We start from the raw sequence: 13,269 nt of genomic DNA, 5'->3' as shown, positions 1-13,269 counted from the left end.
CGCATCGGTCGACGTCTCGGGGAGGCTCTCCGCGGCGGAAAGCAGACCTGAAGCTGCTGGAGCCGCCGCTGTCGAGACGCAGATCCGCGCAGTCGGTCTCCGGGGCAAGCCAGTCAGACGAGCAGAGGTCGGTATACCAGCGTATAGGCGGCTCGAGACACGGCCAGTCCTCCAAGAGCTACTCGCCGCACAGCCAGGGATCGATACCGCGGACGCAGGGCTCGGGGAAGCTGGCTGTCCGGTCGGTGCCAGGTAGGTTGGAGGTCCAGGAACTTATCGTTATTATTGTAACGAGCAATTGAGGACAGCCAATGCTGACTTCAGTTGCGTAGCTTGGGTTAAACACGCAGAGGACGAGGAGACCCCGTCGAAACCACCATCGCAGTCGCAGTCGCAGTCACAATCACAGTCACAGTCACAGTCATTCCCGGTGCCGCCAGGAGACGCCCATGTTGCCAGCCACCACTACTCACCCAAGGCGAAGGACTTTGCATTCGATAGAGAGTCCCGGAGAGAGAAAGATATCGAGCAAGGAGAAGGAGAGCTCTCGGAAAGAACCCGATCATACACACACTATACGCAAGAATCCAGATGGAAGACGTTCACTCGGTCTGTACCGCAGGTCCGAGAGCCGACGCACCAGCAGAACAAGATAGTCGACGCAGACTGGCTCAACCGGAATTTTGGCGACTACTCGGATCCATGGCAGGGATACATCGACGAGAAGGCGGATGAGAGCGCCCGGCACTCGGCTACCTTCATCCAGCGGCGGAAGATATGGATGAAAAGGGTTCAGTACAAGATCCTGCACAGTCCCATGGTGCCTCTGATCATCCGTCTTACCGTCTTCATCTTCTCGGCCATTGCCCTCTCGCTGGGCGGATCAATTCGACATCTCTCGACGACACATAGCCGGCCCCAAGGTCCGTCTCCGCTCATGGCCATTATCTTCGATGCAATTGCACTTGTTTACCTGGTTTATATCACGTATGATGAGTACACGGGCAAACCGCTTGGACTGCGGTCAGCCAGCGCAAAGATACGGCTGATCTTCCTCGACCTGGTGTTTATTGTCTTTGCATCGGCGAATCTCAGCCTAGCGTTTGCTTCTCTGTCCGATGTGAATGGTTCATGCTCCAGTGGAGATATAGATCTCACCATCCACCCCAGGAACGACAAGATCTGTGATAGACAGAAGGTATTAGCTGCCGTCTTGTTGGTTGTACTGGTTGCCTGGCTCATGACCTTCATGATCAGTGCTCTACGGTATGTTTCTCTCCCTTCTCAAATTATCTCTGCCCCAATTATCTCTGCCGCTGCTAACGTCCCTCCCTATTCCAGAGTCATCGAGCGAGTGGCAGCCAAGTAGGACCTTTTTACCCTCACTCTCTTATACACACCATTATTACCATACAATTATCAATTATCTCCCTTTGTTACTGCTGCCTAGCATCATTACGCTGCATGTTGCCACATGTTTTCTTTCAACCACCTATACATAACCCCGTCACTCTACTTCTAGACAATCCCATTGTTTCCCTATCCCCCCCCCCTTTTTTTTGCATCTATCGTTGGAATATCTGTTTTGTTTTGTTTATTATTGCTTGCTTTATCTTGTTACAACGGGTTGGGAAGACTGTTTTACTGGACCCGGTGTCGATAATTATTCTCCCCCTCGCCCCTTTTTTTGTCCAGTCACCTTGCATTTGGATCTTCCTTTTTTGGATGCATCCATCAGTTCTGCTTTTTCTTGACTACATAAAATCATAGTATACATTTTAGCCATTTTGTTACATCCTTCTCGTCCGCAATTTTTCTTTTTCTTTTTCTTTTCTTTTACTGTTTTGTTTAAACAGCAAACACAGGGCCCGAGTCGCCGTATATCGGGTCTCGATCGAACCAGCCAACAGACCGTATCACCGACGCCTGCTTGTCAACCTCCTCCTCCCCATAGCACAGATCCCACTGTTTCCCAGGCGGATACGCTCCTACCATCGCAAAGTCACCTTGTGCGTCTGCGAGCAAGCAGTGGGTCACTCCAGCCGGCACCACGATAACGTCTCCCTTCGACACGGTCGTCTCGAATCTGTCTGGGTTCTCCTCGTGGCCGAAGCAGAGCCTCGCCTGTCCGGCCACCACGCTGAGCACTTCGTGTGTTTTCGAGTGGAAGTGGTTTGCAGGGTACATCGAGTACGTCCACTGCGGGACGACGGCGCCAACGGCCTCCAGATGCTCTCTGACGGCGTCGGGCGAGGCCGAGTCGAAGACGGACTGGTAGATGAGCAGCGGCTTCTCCTGGATCGAGGTGTTGGGGAAGTTCCCCCAGGCCGGGATCAGGCGCTCCGTGACCTGCAGCTCCTTTAGCGGCCGGACCATCGTCGTCTCCAGCTCTCAACGTATATAGTTATATCAACTGCACCGTAGATACTCTCTCTTCACTTTCACTTGTTGCCATCCTCTCTCGTCGTCATCCTCGCCTTCTCGCCTTTCTCCAGCTTTAAATACAAAATTAAAAAAATACAAAAAAGCGACGTCATCTTCTTATCGATAAGCCGCCGCCCCCAAACTTGGCTTATGTAAGCGGCAGCCTGTCCTTCGCCTTTCCGCTTTCTTCGTCTTCTTCTTCTTCTTCGCCGACGTCGAACACGCAACGAACTTCTGGCACACCCGCACACGCCGTCTCGGTCCGTCAGAAGCGCTTTAGTTCTTGCTGAGACCCTGCCTGGCGCGCTCGAGTAGCAGAGACCGCGGTCGACAAGCTGCCTGTCTCGTTCTGTGACAGATTTTCTGCGGCGGCTGTGGCTTTACTCTGTGACAACCAACGCTCTGCTGCGTGCCCTCTCTCCCCTGAGAGACTGCCAGCTGCTCCTCGAGTGACCCCCTTTGCCTGCCCTTGTTCTACACTGTCTCTGCCTCTCAGATCCCCCGACAGCGTCGACAGATATGCCTCCACCCAAATTCACGACGCCCCATCGAGATGACCTGGACGAAACGTGAGTTTTTTTCCTTGAGCTTCCCCCCTCCGGAGTATTGCGGTGAGCGCGTGAGCTGACTACATCTCGCCTATAGATGGACCTTTCTCGAGCAGGGAATCGAGAGGGTGATGACTGATCTGAACAGTGGTATTGATATGGCTTCTGTAAGGCTTCCTCAAATGCTTTTGTGAGCGGGACAGATTGTGTTCCTCTATTATATACATGCAGGCAACTAATATAGCTAACCTCGTTTCCAGTACATGGGTGTTTACACGTTGGTTCTCCCCTTATTTCACTTTCGATAGCCAGCCAGAGAGACAGGGTAACTAATCACTATCAACAGTGCCGTCCACAACTTCTGTACTTCACAAAAGGCATTCACAAGCCACAATACATCCGCCCATAACACGCGAGGAGGTGAGTTGTCAGCTACCAGCCTGAAACAAGCCAAATGAAGCTTAGCTGACAATATGGTTACAGCACATCTGCTAGGTGAAGAGCTTTACAACCTTCTTGGACACTATCTCTCCCGTCATCTTGGAGGTGTTTACCAAGCCTCCCTTAGCCACACTGACGAACCCCTCCTTTCATTTTACATTAGAGAATGGACTCGATACACTACATCCGCCAAATACATTAACCATCTTTTTAGATATCTAAACCGTCACTGGGTGAAACGAGAAGTCGACGAAGGCAAAAAGGACATTTACGATGTGTACACCCTACACCTCGTTAGGTGGAAGGAGGACTTCTTCAGACTCGTCCACGAAAACGTCATGAGCGCCGTGCTGGGCCTCATCGAGAAGCAGCGTAATGGCGAGACCATCGAGCAGTCCCAGATAAAGCACATCGTCAACTCATTCGTCTCCCTTGGCCTGGACGAGAGCGATACTTCCAAGTCGACTCTCGTTGTCTACCAGTACTACTTTGAAAAGCCGTTCATCGAGGCCACCAGAGTCTACTATGACAGAGAGTCAAAGCGCTTCGTGGCCGAAAACAGCGTTGTCGAATACATGAAAAAGGCAGAGCTTCGCCTAGAGGAAGAACGTGCCCGCATCGACCTATACCTCCACCCAGACGTTACCAAGAATTTGACAGAAACATGCTTGGATGTTCTAGTTACCTCGCATTGCAACCTTATACGGGACGAGTTCCAGCCCCTCTTGGATGCTGAACGACAAGATGACCTTGCCAGAATGTACCGACTGCTGTCAAAAATAAAGGACGGCCTGGACCCACTGAGGAACAGATTTGAGACCCACGTCCGAAAGGCTGGCCTGTCCGCAATCGCTAAGGTAGCCTCCGCTGGGAGTGAAGGCGTTGACCCGAAAGTTTATGTCGACTCTCTGCTCCAGGTACATGGGAAGTACCGATCCATGGTGGATGAAGCATTTGCTGGTGAGACAGAGTTTGTTCGGTCTTTAGACAATGCTTGCCGCGAATTCGTCAACCGCAATGCCCTCTGCACTACCAGCTCAACTAAATCCCCTGAGCTGCTGGCGAGATACACCGACTCCCTTCTTAAGAAGGGCTCCAAGTCATCCGAAGAGTCGGAGCTGGAGGAGCTTCTCGTCCAGATTATGACCGTCTTCAAATATATCGAAGACAAGGATGTCTTCCAGAAGTTCTACTCTCGAATGCTCGCCAAACGACTCGTCCATGTCAGCTCCGTCTCTGACGATGCTGAAACTAGCATGATTAGCAAATTGAAGGAAGCCTGTGGGTTCGAGTACACCAACAAACTCCAGCGAATGTTCCAGGATATCCAGATCTCAAAGGATCTAAACACCAACTACCGTGAGTGGCAGGAGAGAACCTTCGACGAAGAAGACCGCAAGAAAATGGTCGACCCTCACTTCCAGATCCTTGGTACTGGCTTCTGGCCCCTTAACCCCCCTTCAACACAGTTTATCCCTCCTCAGGTCATCAACAAGACAGTCGAGCGCTTCAAGTCGTTCTACTTTGACAAGCACAGCGGCCGTAAGCTGACCTGGCTCTGGCAGCTGTGCAAGGGCGAAATCAAAGCAAACTATGTCAAGAACACCAAATTCCCCTACACTTTCCAGGTGTCAACCTACCAAATGGGCATTCTTCTACTCTACAATGACAGCGATGTCTTTGAATACTCCGAGATCGAAAAGGCCACTGCCCTCTCCCCCGATGTTCTAGACCCCAATCTTGGCATCTTCGTCAAGGCAAAGGTTCTCATTCCTTCTCCAGAGAACGCAAAGCCTGGTCCAGGAACTTCCTACGCACTAAACTACCACTTTAAAACAAAGAAGATTAAGGTTAACTTGAACATCCAAGTCAAGTCTGAACAGAAGCACGAGGCAGAGGACACACATAAGACCGTCGAGGAGGACAGAAAGTTGGTTCTTCAGGTAAGAATAGTATTTACAATCCCTCTTGTTATATTTTCACCTTTTTAACTTCTTTTTTGCAGTCTGCCATTGTGCGTATCATGAAGTCCCGCAAGCGCATGAAGCACGTCCAGCTTGTACAAGAAGTCATCCAGCAGGTCAGCGCTCGGTTCCCACCCAAAATATCCGATATAAAGAAGAATATCGAAGGCTTGATGGAGAAAGAATATATCGAGCGTCTGGATGGCGATGAAATATCGTACATCGCGTAATTTAACGACTGACCAACCAACCACAAACCACAAAATTCGCCCTCACGGTATATGATCCAATGATTTAAATATCCTTCCTCTGCGCAACATACTCTGGTCTACACTCCCTCTCCCCCTCCCTCCCCTCCCCTCCTTGTATCATACGTACAGGTGGTTTTCTGTTATTGCTATTTTGGCAGCGCGCGGAATGATATAAAAGGGGGGAGTGGGTTGAAAGAGGGAGTGCATCAAATAGACTGATTTGTTACTGCGCAGCCACTGCATACGCAGACATATGTTTTACCCTTACTCTCTCTTGCTAGTTGCCCTTTTGGCTCTCCCCTTCATCTTCCTTATCTTTCTCTCCTTCCCCTTCTTCTCCTTCTTCCTCTCATTCCTACAACTGATCTGCCTAACTTGCTGCACTCAGTGAGCAGCCTGCCATTTCACATTCACACTAGGTTACTTCTGAATCAGTTATACGTGCTCTAGAGTACAAAAATAAACAAACCTCCCTTTTATGTTGCTGATCCAATATCTCATAGCTGCAGGTATTTGTTTGTAGAGAAGTGAAAAGGTCTTTTATTCAATAAGGTAATGCATTGCAGAACGCTAATATCAAACAAACTACCTATCCAATAGTTATATGTGCCCTTGCCAGAAGCCAAGGAAGAAATATATCCAATTCAAATCAGCAAATATATGTATGAATTTTTATCCTGAGGACGAGGTCGTAGGAGCCTTGCCTGCTCCATGAGAAGACGAAGATAGAGGATCACTCTCCAGCACAGCATCTATATGGTCCTTTTCCGTTGATTGGTCGCTGCTCTGGGGCCTCGAAGACCCCGGCCGATCAACGTCTTCCTTGGCTTGCATCTCCTTCATCTCAGTCATAACAGGATCTTTCGTCGAGCTCTCTATCGATCGTCTCTCGTGATAGGTACTCGTCATCGACGCTCTGGGCGTTCCGGTGGCTGTCGGAGATGAAACGGGACTTGCGCCCGTACTCGTGTTCTTTGTCTGCCACTCCTTGCGACGCTCGTTCGCCCACGATCCCCACGAACTAAAGTATGCGGAAGCTCGCTGGCCAGCCGCGGAAACAGTGGCTTGGGCCTGCGTCAGGTCCACAGCGGGAGCTTTTCGCGCAGCAAAGGACCACCCGGATGTCGATGGGGTGGGTGAAGCTGGGGGCGGAGAAGCAGGGCCCGGTTCTTGCTTGCTGCTGTCATTATTGCTGTTGTTGTTGGATTGGCTTGTATCCAGCGCCGCAGTGATGGATGCTGCTGCAGCTTGCTTTGCCCTTTCTTCGTTGCGTTTCCTTTGAGCCTCGCGTCTTGCTTCGAGCTCCGCCCAGAGAGAGTTGAAGGCCGTGGTGACCTTCTGATGACCCGTGGCAAGATGTTTGTTGAGTGTTTCGCGACCTTCGCGCACTCGTTCGTCGAGATGGAGATCTGCAACTTGCTGTGCCAGCCGCCGTTGGATATCCTCAATGCCGAGCCCGCCCGCACACGGGTGGCGTGGCTCGACTACGGAGAAGAGCAGGGCGTCGGAAGTGAGTTTGTCAAAGAGCGCAAAGTTAGGGGTACGGCGCCAGTGTTCGATGAAGTCGAGGTTAAAATCCAGCGCGGGATCGCCCTCGATGTCATTGGCAGGCTGCTTAATTGCGCCTCCTGAATTTATCTCATCGTGGTATTTTACGCATGAGATCAGAGCCAGAAGGTATTCTTCAAACTGGAGACGGATGAACTCTTCAGATCCCATGTACCCATGGGTCTTTGGCTGTGCAGGATGTGCTTCATCCCAGGTATCATTTATTGTCTGGGTGAGGAAATCAATCCATCGGCGATCAGCAGCCGAAAGGGCTAGGGCCGCCCGTAGCGATGGAGACGATATGTTCACCGTATCCTCGTCAAGCTATATAAACTATAAGTCAGTAATGTGGCGGATTAAGGCAATCTTGGAAAACAATTACGTTTATTAGTATATCGCTGTATCGATCCTTTTGCTGCAAGAGCAGCGAGTTGGTCGAGCCAACAAGGTACGATTTTGTTCCGTAGTCGGCGAGAAGATCCAGCTGTTGAAGCGGCGTATACGGTCCAAACATGCTCCCCTTGCCGAATATCTGAAGTGGGAGCCCCATATATGCAAGGACTGACAGAAATCCATATTAGATACTTCCCGTCTTCAATATAAACCCAAGAAAGAGACAGCCTTACGTGAACTTCTCTCGCTAGTTTTAAGCGAGCTCGGTTTCTCAACCGTCTGCGCATAGGAATCATAAGCAGGATCAGCGCAGTCTTGAAGATTATGTATAAGGCCGGGTATCAATGAAATTAATGAGAACTGTATCATGCATAAACGCTCGCATCTGGAACCAAAAAATAGCATCTTGAAAGAAGTTAGTTATAACGCTCGTATTTGATAGGTATATAGTCAAAGGCGATGGATGAATAGCTTACCTTTGGCTGTAATAATAGACACTTAAACAAAACTAAAGTCTGGTGCTTGAATTCATGTATCATCTCTCGTAAAGAAAGGCCGAAATGCTCGTCTTTGTGCAAATCTTCGTTTTTCAAACTGATCTTCAATCCTTCCCAGAATTTCTACCCACAGGATTAGCATATTGAAACAACCTGACGTCACGATGTCCCGCATACCTGGAGGATATCCGTATCGGTAAAGTCCCTATTTATTATAACCGGGGGTCAGTGATCATCTTAGCCTCATTACTCCGTATTCGAGGAGAAAAGAGGCGTACCGTTGAGCAAACCATGCGGAGGTGACTATCGACAGCTTCTCTCTCAGCTGGCCCAGGTGTCTGGGCTCGTTTATGATAGCCACCACCGCCTTCTGCACCGTCGACCGCGTCACCTCCGCCGGACGATTGATCAGCTTGTCCGAGTCGAGCTGGGTGGTGCAAGATATGCCGAACAGAGAGGTAGCCGGGGAACTCTCGGTCTCCTTGCACTGCAGCGTGAAGTAGGAGAAGTCTTCCGTAGACCTAATGAAATGCGTCCCGAGTCAGCTTCCCGCTTCCCAAGCTTCTCCCCTCTCTTTATTCAGCTGCTTGTCTCACTAGCTAGCGAGCTACGGCAACGGGCGAAGGTGTTCCATACGCATGAGCTCCGTCCGACAGCGCCATGAACGGCAGCAATGCCCAGTCATTCTTCTTCACGGGGTCGACGCCATCGTCGCAGAACCAGAACTCGACCTCGGGGCCTCTATAGGAAGCAAAGCAGTTAGCACAGTCTCTTCTTAGTGCGCTGGTATAGCATGTATCCAGCGGCAGAGGAATGGGGAAAAGGTGGGCGGGCGCGGGCTCACCTTGCATGGTGGAAATCGACCACGAGCACGATGGGCTCCTGGTGGACCTTGCCGCTGCCCATGTCACAGCTTCATTGAAAGCAGTCTGTGTAGTTGGTAAATCGCAGGAGACCGGACGAGAGGCAAGGAGTCTTCCTCTTGGTCTTTATTCTTCGCCAACCCCGGCCTGGTCGACTGTGAAGCTTCCAACCAGGTATCCAGATGTCGGGTCGGGGCGTGGCGGAGGGAGATTTTCCACCTCCGGCGTGGGATGGAATTTGAAGTCGCCCACGAACTCTCATGCATAACAGCCGGGATAAGGGCAAGGATGAAGAGATATCGAACAGACTACGGAGTACTCGACTACGAGGCTCTACTTAGACCATTAACTATCATGAATGACAGGGAATATCCTGTTAACTGGTTAGTTAGTTGACTGACTAGCTAACTATCACCATCTGAGACCCCCAGACGAGCCCGGCCATAACTATAAATCCGTCTCTATCAATGATGATATCATGCACTGCCCTGATTGCACGACTGAATACCCTTCATTGAGCAGCCGTGGATTCATGTTGGCATCATGGCTGCTACCAGCATCTGGATCATCGGCGTTTTCCTCATTGATCCTCAAACATGGCCAGAAGAGTGTCATGCGTTGAAGGTGAAAACTGCCATACCCCTATAGCCACCTGGTCGACCCCCTGGCCGGTTCATTCTCAGATCCTTCTCGGATATATAACTAGCTACAGCCAGCTACTTAGCCGGTAGCTAGCTCAAGCTCAAGTTTCATCTGATCCTGGAGGATGCTCGGGTCGTGCTGGATGCTCATAGGGCAGATTGAAGGCCCTTGCTACCACACTCCCTATTCATCTAAAGCATCTCGTAATGTGTTCCCGTGTGTCCATTAGCATAGGAAAGGGTCTTCCGGGTATTGATAATTACCTTGCGTAGCTGTCAGAGTAGACGCCGTAGACGCCATAGACGCTCGCAGTGACGTCAGGCAGCCCACTTCTCCGCAGTCACACCACTGCAGGACTTTGATGATCATTAAGACGCAGAGTTCCACGGGTTATTTGGACATCTGAAGTGATGGGTATCATCCTTCATTATGGCTCTGGGAAGAGCTCTCTGCCCACCGTGTCTGTGCTTCAAATTCATCTCTCTCCTTTCCCTTCATGTTCTCTAACCCGAGTTCCCTGAGTTCAGCAAAAAGAGCCACAGCCTCATCATACATGCCGTGTGGAGTCCATCCATCACGCGCGACGATTCCCGCTATAGCTTTCCAAAAGTCTTGCGCTTCATTCCATCCTTCTCCATCCTCTGCGTGTCTCCGGAGCTCGTCCTGTGTAAAGTGAATTGGACACGCAAAGTTGAATCCAAGCTCATGCCAATATCTATATATATATCAGATACTGTAATTCAAATGACCGATTATTCACAACATACCTTTCCACATTTATCAGTGATTCGCGCAATGGCAGAATATCGTCGTCCCAGGTGTCGCCAACAAAGCTTATAGGCTGGCACCTTACTCGCCCGAACTTCAAACGGAAGACTTTGTTGAGACTAGTGTTGCGTTTCGCTGTCTGCAGTTCATAAAGATAAAGAATTCTGGAACTGGCGATCTGCTTTTTCAACTGGGCCTTCTCACTCGGTTCAAGCTCCTTGAAATTCGGCGGCGGTTTCAAAATTATATCCCCGTCATAATTAACTAGACGTGAGTGACGGCCTTGAAGAACTAGGGGCCCAGCCCAAGCTTGTTGCCAATCAATCACGCTAGTGATATGGCCTTTGTCCACAAAGAGGTTGCCGGCATGGAGATCTGTATGCCAGATGGTAGATGCAACGAGATCTGGGTCATCAGTGGGCAGGAGATAAGGGGCCACTTGTAAGTACTTTTTGAGAAGAGAAAGATGGGCTTCGGGGGAATTTTGTGCTGTAGGGGTCGTGGATGGATCGGTGGCAGGCTCGGGAACCGCGTATTGTTCAATCCACTTCTGTTCACGGCGTGCTAGAGCTACCGCATATTCATGTGGATGGTTCCCTGGACGAATTTAAGCGGTAAGAAAGTATTGAGAGTATAGAGATAAATTGACTTACATGGACCCCGATCTATATCCATCAGAGAACGTTCTTTGGTCCAGAAATCCCTTGCTACAACAGGGCCAATAGCAAACCGCTTCTTCACGTCCATTTTAAGCGCCGGTGCTGTATCATTCACAACGTCAGCGACCACAGCCCCGGGGACTGCCTGGCCAGAGTAATAGAGATTCCCATATCTAAAGTCTCGTGTGAGTTGCAATTCATTGAATTAATTGCTTAGTTATTTCCTACCTGCTGAAAGATACTGAAAGAAGCTTACTTTCAATCGATACCAGATCCTCTACGATTTTAAGTCTGTCTTCTAGAGACAGATCATGCCATACATCCTCTAGTTTTGTCCCCACAGCTTCCTCCATGATGATATACTCGGCGCCAACGGGGTTATCGACGTGTGGGTTCCACGCATAGACCTGCGGGACGGGTATCTGGAGCACTGTACGAGCCTGTAGTAGAGGTAGAGTAAGCCAGCGATGTTCAAACAACTTGTAACTTGCTACAGGCAAGAAAGGCAACTTTGGTCTTACAAAATCCATCGTGGCGACTTCTGATGCAGTGGTATAGTATTTTGGTCCCGCAATGGGGTGAGGTATCCTGGCAACGAGAGTAGACCCGTTGTCCATCCTGAGATGAAAGGTCTTGTTAAAAGAGCCTTCTGCCAGCTTCGTCATGGCAACGCACTTGTTGGCTTTAATGCTTGTGGCCGCGATACGCTGGAGCTCCGGTACATTGAACGGTGTGAATCGGTCCTGGAGTTGCTTTTCTTCGTCCCAGAGCCAGCGGCCGCTTGTGTACCGGTAGAACTTGTCATATTGATCCGATATCGAGGGTGGCTGTCCGCTGGGGCCTGACGAGGATGGAAGATGGTATCGCCTATAGGTCTTTGATGGGCTCAGGCTTGTAGCTGCAAGTCGTTGAATCAATGTCGTGGTCTTCATTGTATAGTTGCTGTATAGTTGACCATCTGAGGTCTAGAATTTGATCCAAGGCGAGGTCAACGCCGGCAAAGCCGCTGCAGCCGCGGACAGCCATAGAACTATGGACTAGAATTCTGGTCGGTCTTATTACTATGCAAATTCAATTATGGATTAATCTGTCGGATAATTCACTACTTTCACTGTAAAAGATATGAGTAAATCAAGGGCTCCTAGTCATCCCGCTCCATAAGTATATCTCCGGCCATGCATGTTTATCTACCAACGCAAAGCCCTCCAGCCCAGCATCACGATAAGGCCTTTTCCCTTTTACCGTATAGATAGCATTTGTCAAAATAAGGTGATCCATTTCTACTCCTTAGTAACTATTACAATTAAAGATTTCTCCCGACCGTTCGAAGTTACCAGCTCTTCCTTGATTTGCCGTACTCCATACTCCGTACCATGCAACAGACATCTGTATGCAGCAACACATGCAGGAACCGGAGAAAAGTGGAGGATGGAAGCTAACATACGGAGTACGCTCGTTGAAGATAGACGAAGATCAGCAACTGATAATCCCAAGGGCGCAAACACAAGTGGGAAAAGGGGGGGGTTGTGGAATATAGGCAAAAAGGAATTTTTAACATCAAGCCACACGGCGCGGTAAGTAACGTAACTGAGTTAGGCCAGGGGAAAAACAGCCAGCGGACAGTTAGTGGTTATTAGTTGTAGGGAAACTGTTGGCTGTTGGCGAATAACAAATATGCAGGAAGCGGGACAGGAGCTGGGGACGGGACTAGTTAAGCGGCGGAAAGAAGCAAATACGGAGTAAGTCAAGAGGTCAATCAATAATGGTATGCACAAGTATTATCCGAATGTACGTACAGGTGGTATATAACTCGTCTTGTTCGTCTCAGGTGAATGCATCCAGCTCAGTCCATACTACTACGTACGGAGATAAGGCATGTATACAGCAAGAGGAAGCAAGCAAGCAAAGCAAAGCAAAGCAAGCAGGTTGAAATATGTATGATATGGACGGATGGTACTCCGTTATGAAAAAGGGTATGTTTTAAAGCAAGTTATTCCATCCATCTATCCGGCCAGCCAGCTAGCCAGCCATTGCCATGCCATGTCATGCCATTGCCATGCCGTCAAGTCAGGTGAAGCGAGTTCAGTCGGTCGGTCAGTCAGCCACCCAGCCCTATGTAAGTAACGTAAAACATCTCTCACTCCCGTTTCCCGTTCCCAAGGTTGACTCGCCTGGCCCTTCTCAGCCAATTCACAGAAGCAAAAAGGAAAATGAACAAGCAACAAGTGTATAGATAAGACATAGGCATAAGCATAGACAGGCATAAGTAAG

At 49.7% G+C, this 13,269-nt stretch overlaps 5 protein-coding genes across 5 annotated transcripts; 2 read left to right on the top strand and 3 right to left on the bottom strand.

The window, feature by feature from the left end:
* Positions 1–409: 409 nt before the first annotated feature.
* TRV_05743 (uncharacterized protein) lies at positions 410–1,369 on the top strand (the record flags this gene model as incomplete). Its single annotated transcript, XM_003020146.1, has 1 exon — positions 410–1,369. A coding segment is annotated over one exon (960 nt), but the record flags the coding sequence as incomplete, so codon positions are not given.
* Positions 1,370–1,848: 479 nt separating this feature from the next.
* On the bottom strand, positions 1,849–2,376 carry TRV_05742 (uncharacterized protein; the record flags this gene model as incomplete). The annotated part of the gene is made up of 1 exon (XM_003020145.1): positions 1,849–2,376. The coding sequence occupies one exon, from the start codon at positions 2,374–2,376 to the stop codon at positions 1,849–1,851; it is 528 nt and encodes a 175-aa protein (XP_003020191.1).
* Positions 2,377–3,445: 1,069 nt separating this feature from the next.
* Positions 3,446–5,607, top strand: TRV_05741 (uncharacterized protein; the record flags this gene model as incomplete). The annotated part of the gene is made up of 2 exons (XM_003020144.1): positions 3,446–5,356; positions 5,419–5,607. The coding sequence occupies 2 exons, from the start codon at positions 3,446–3,448 to the stop codon at positions 5,605–5,607; spliced, it is 2,100 nt and encodes a 699-aa protein (XP_003020190.1).
* A 693-nt stretch (positions 5,608–6,300) lies between these two features.
* TRV_05740 (uncharacterized protein) lies at positions 6,301–7,690 on the bottom strand (the record flags this gene model as incomplete). Its single annotated transcript, XM_003020143.1, has 2 exons — positions 6,301–7,500; positions 7,559–7,690. The coding sequence occupies 2 exons, from the start codon at positions 7,688–7,690 to the stop codon at positions 6,301–6,303; spliced, it is 1,332 nt and encodes a 443-aa protein (XP_003020189.1).
* Positions 7,691–9,988: 2,298 nt separating this feature from the next.
* TRV_05739 (uncharacterized protein) lies at positions 9,989–11,963 on the bottom strand (the record flags this gene model as incomplete). Its single annotated transcript, XM_003020142.1, has 4 exons — positions 9,989–10,286; positions 10,339–10,903; positions 10,993–11,171; positions 11,227–11,963. Coding segments are annotated over 4 exons (1,779 nt in total), but the record flags the coding sequence as incomplete, so codon positions are not given.
* Between the last annotated feature and the right edge of the window lie 1,306 nt (positions 11,964–13,269).

The sequence above is a fragment of the Trichophyton verrucosum genome (assembly GCF_000151505.1).
Source record: "Trichophyton verrucosum HKI 0517 chromosome Unknown contig00456_1.f1.exp, whole genome shotgun sequence".
NCBI classification, from domain to species: domain Eukaryota; kingdom Fungi; phylum Ascomycota; class Eurotiomycetes; order Onygenales; family Arthrodermataceae; genus Trichophyton; species Trichophyton verrucosum.
The sequence above is the reverse complement of the archived record's forward strand: the minus strand, read 5'-3'. Positions and strand labels throughout refer to the sequence as shown.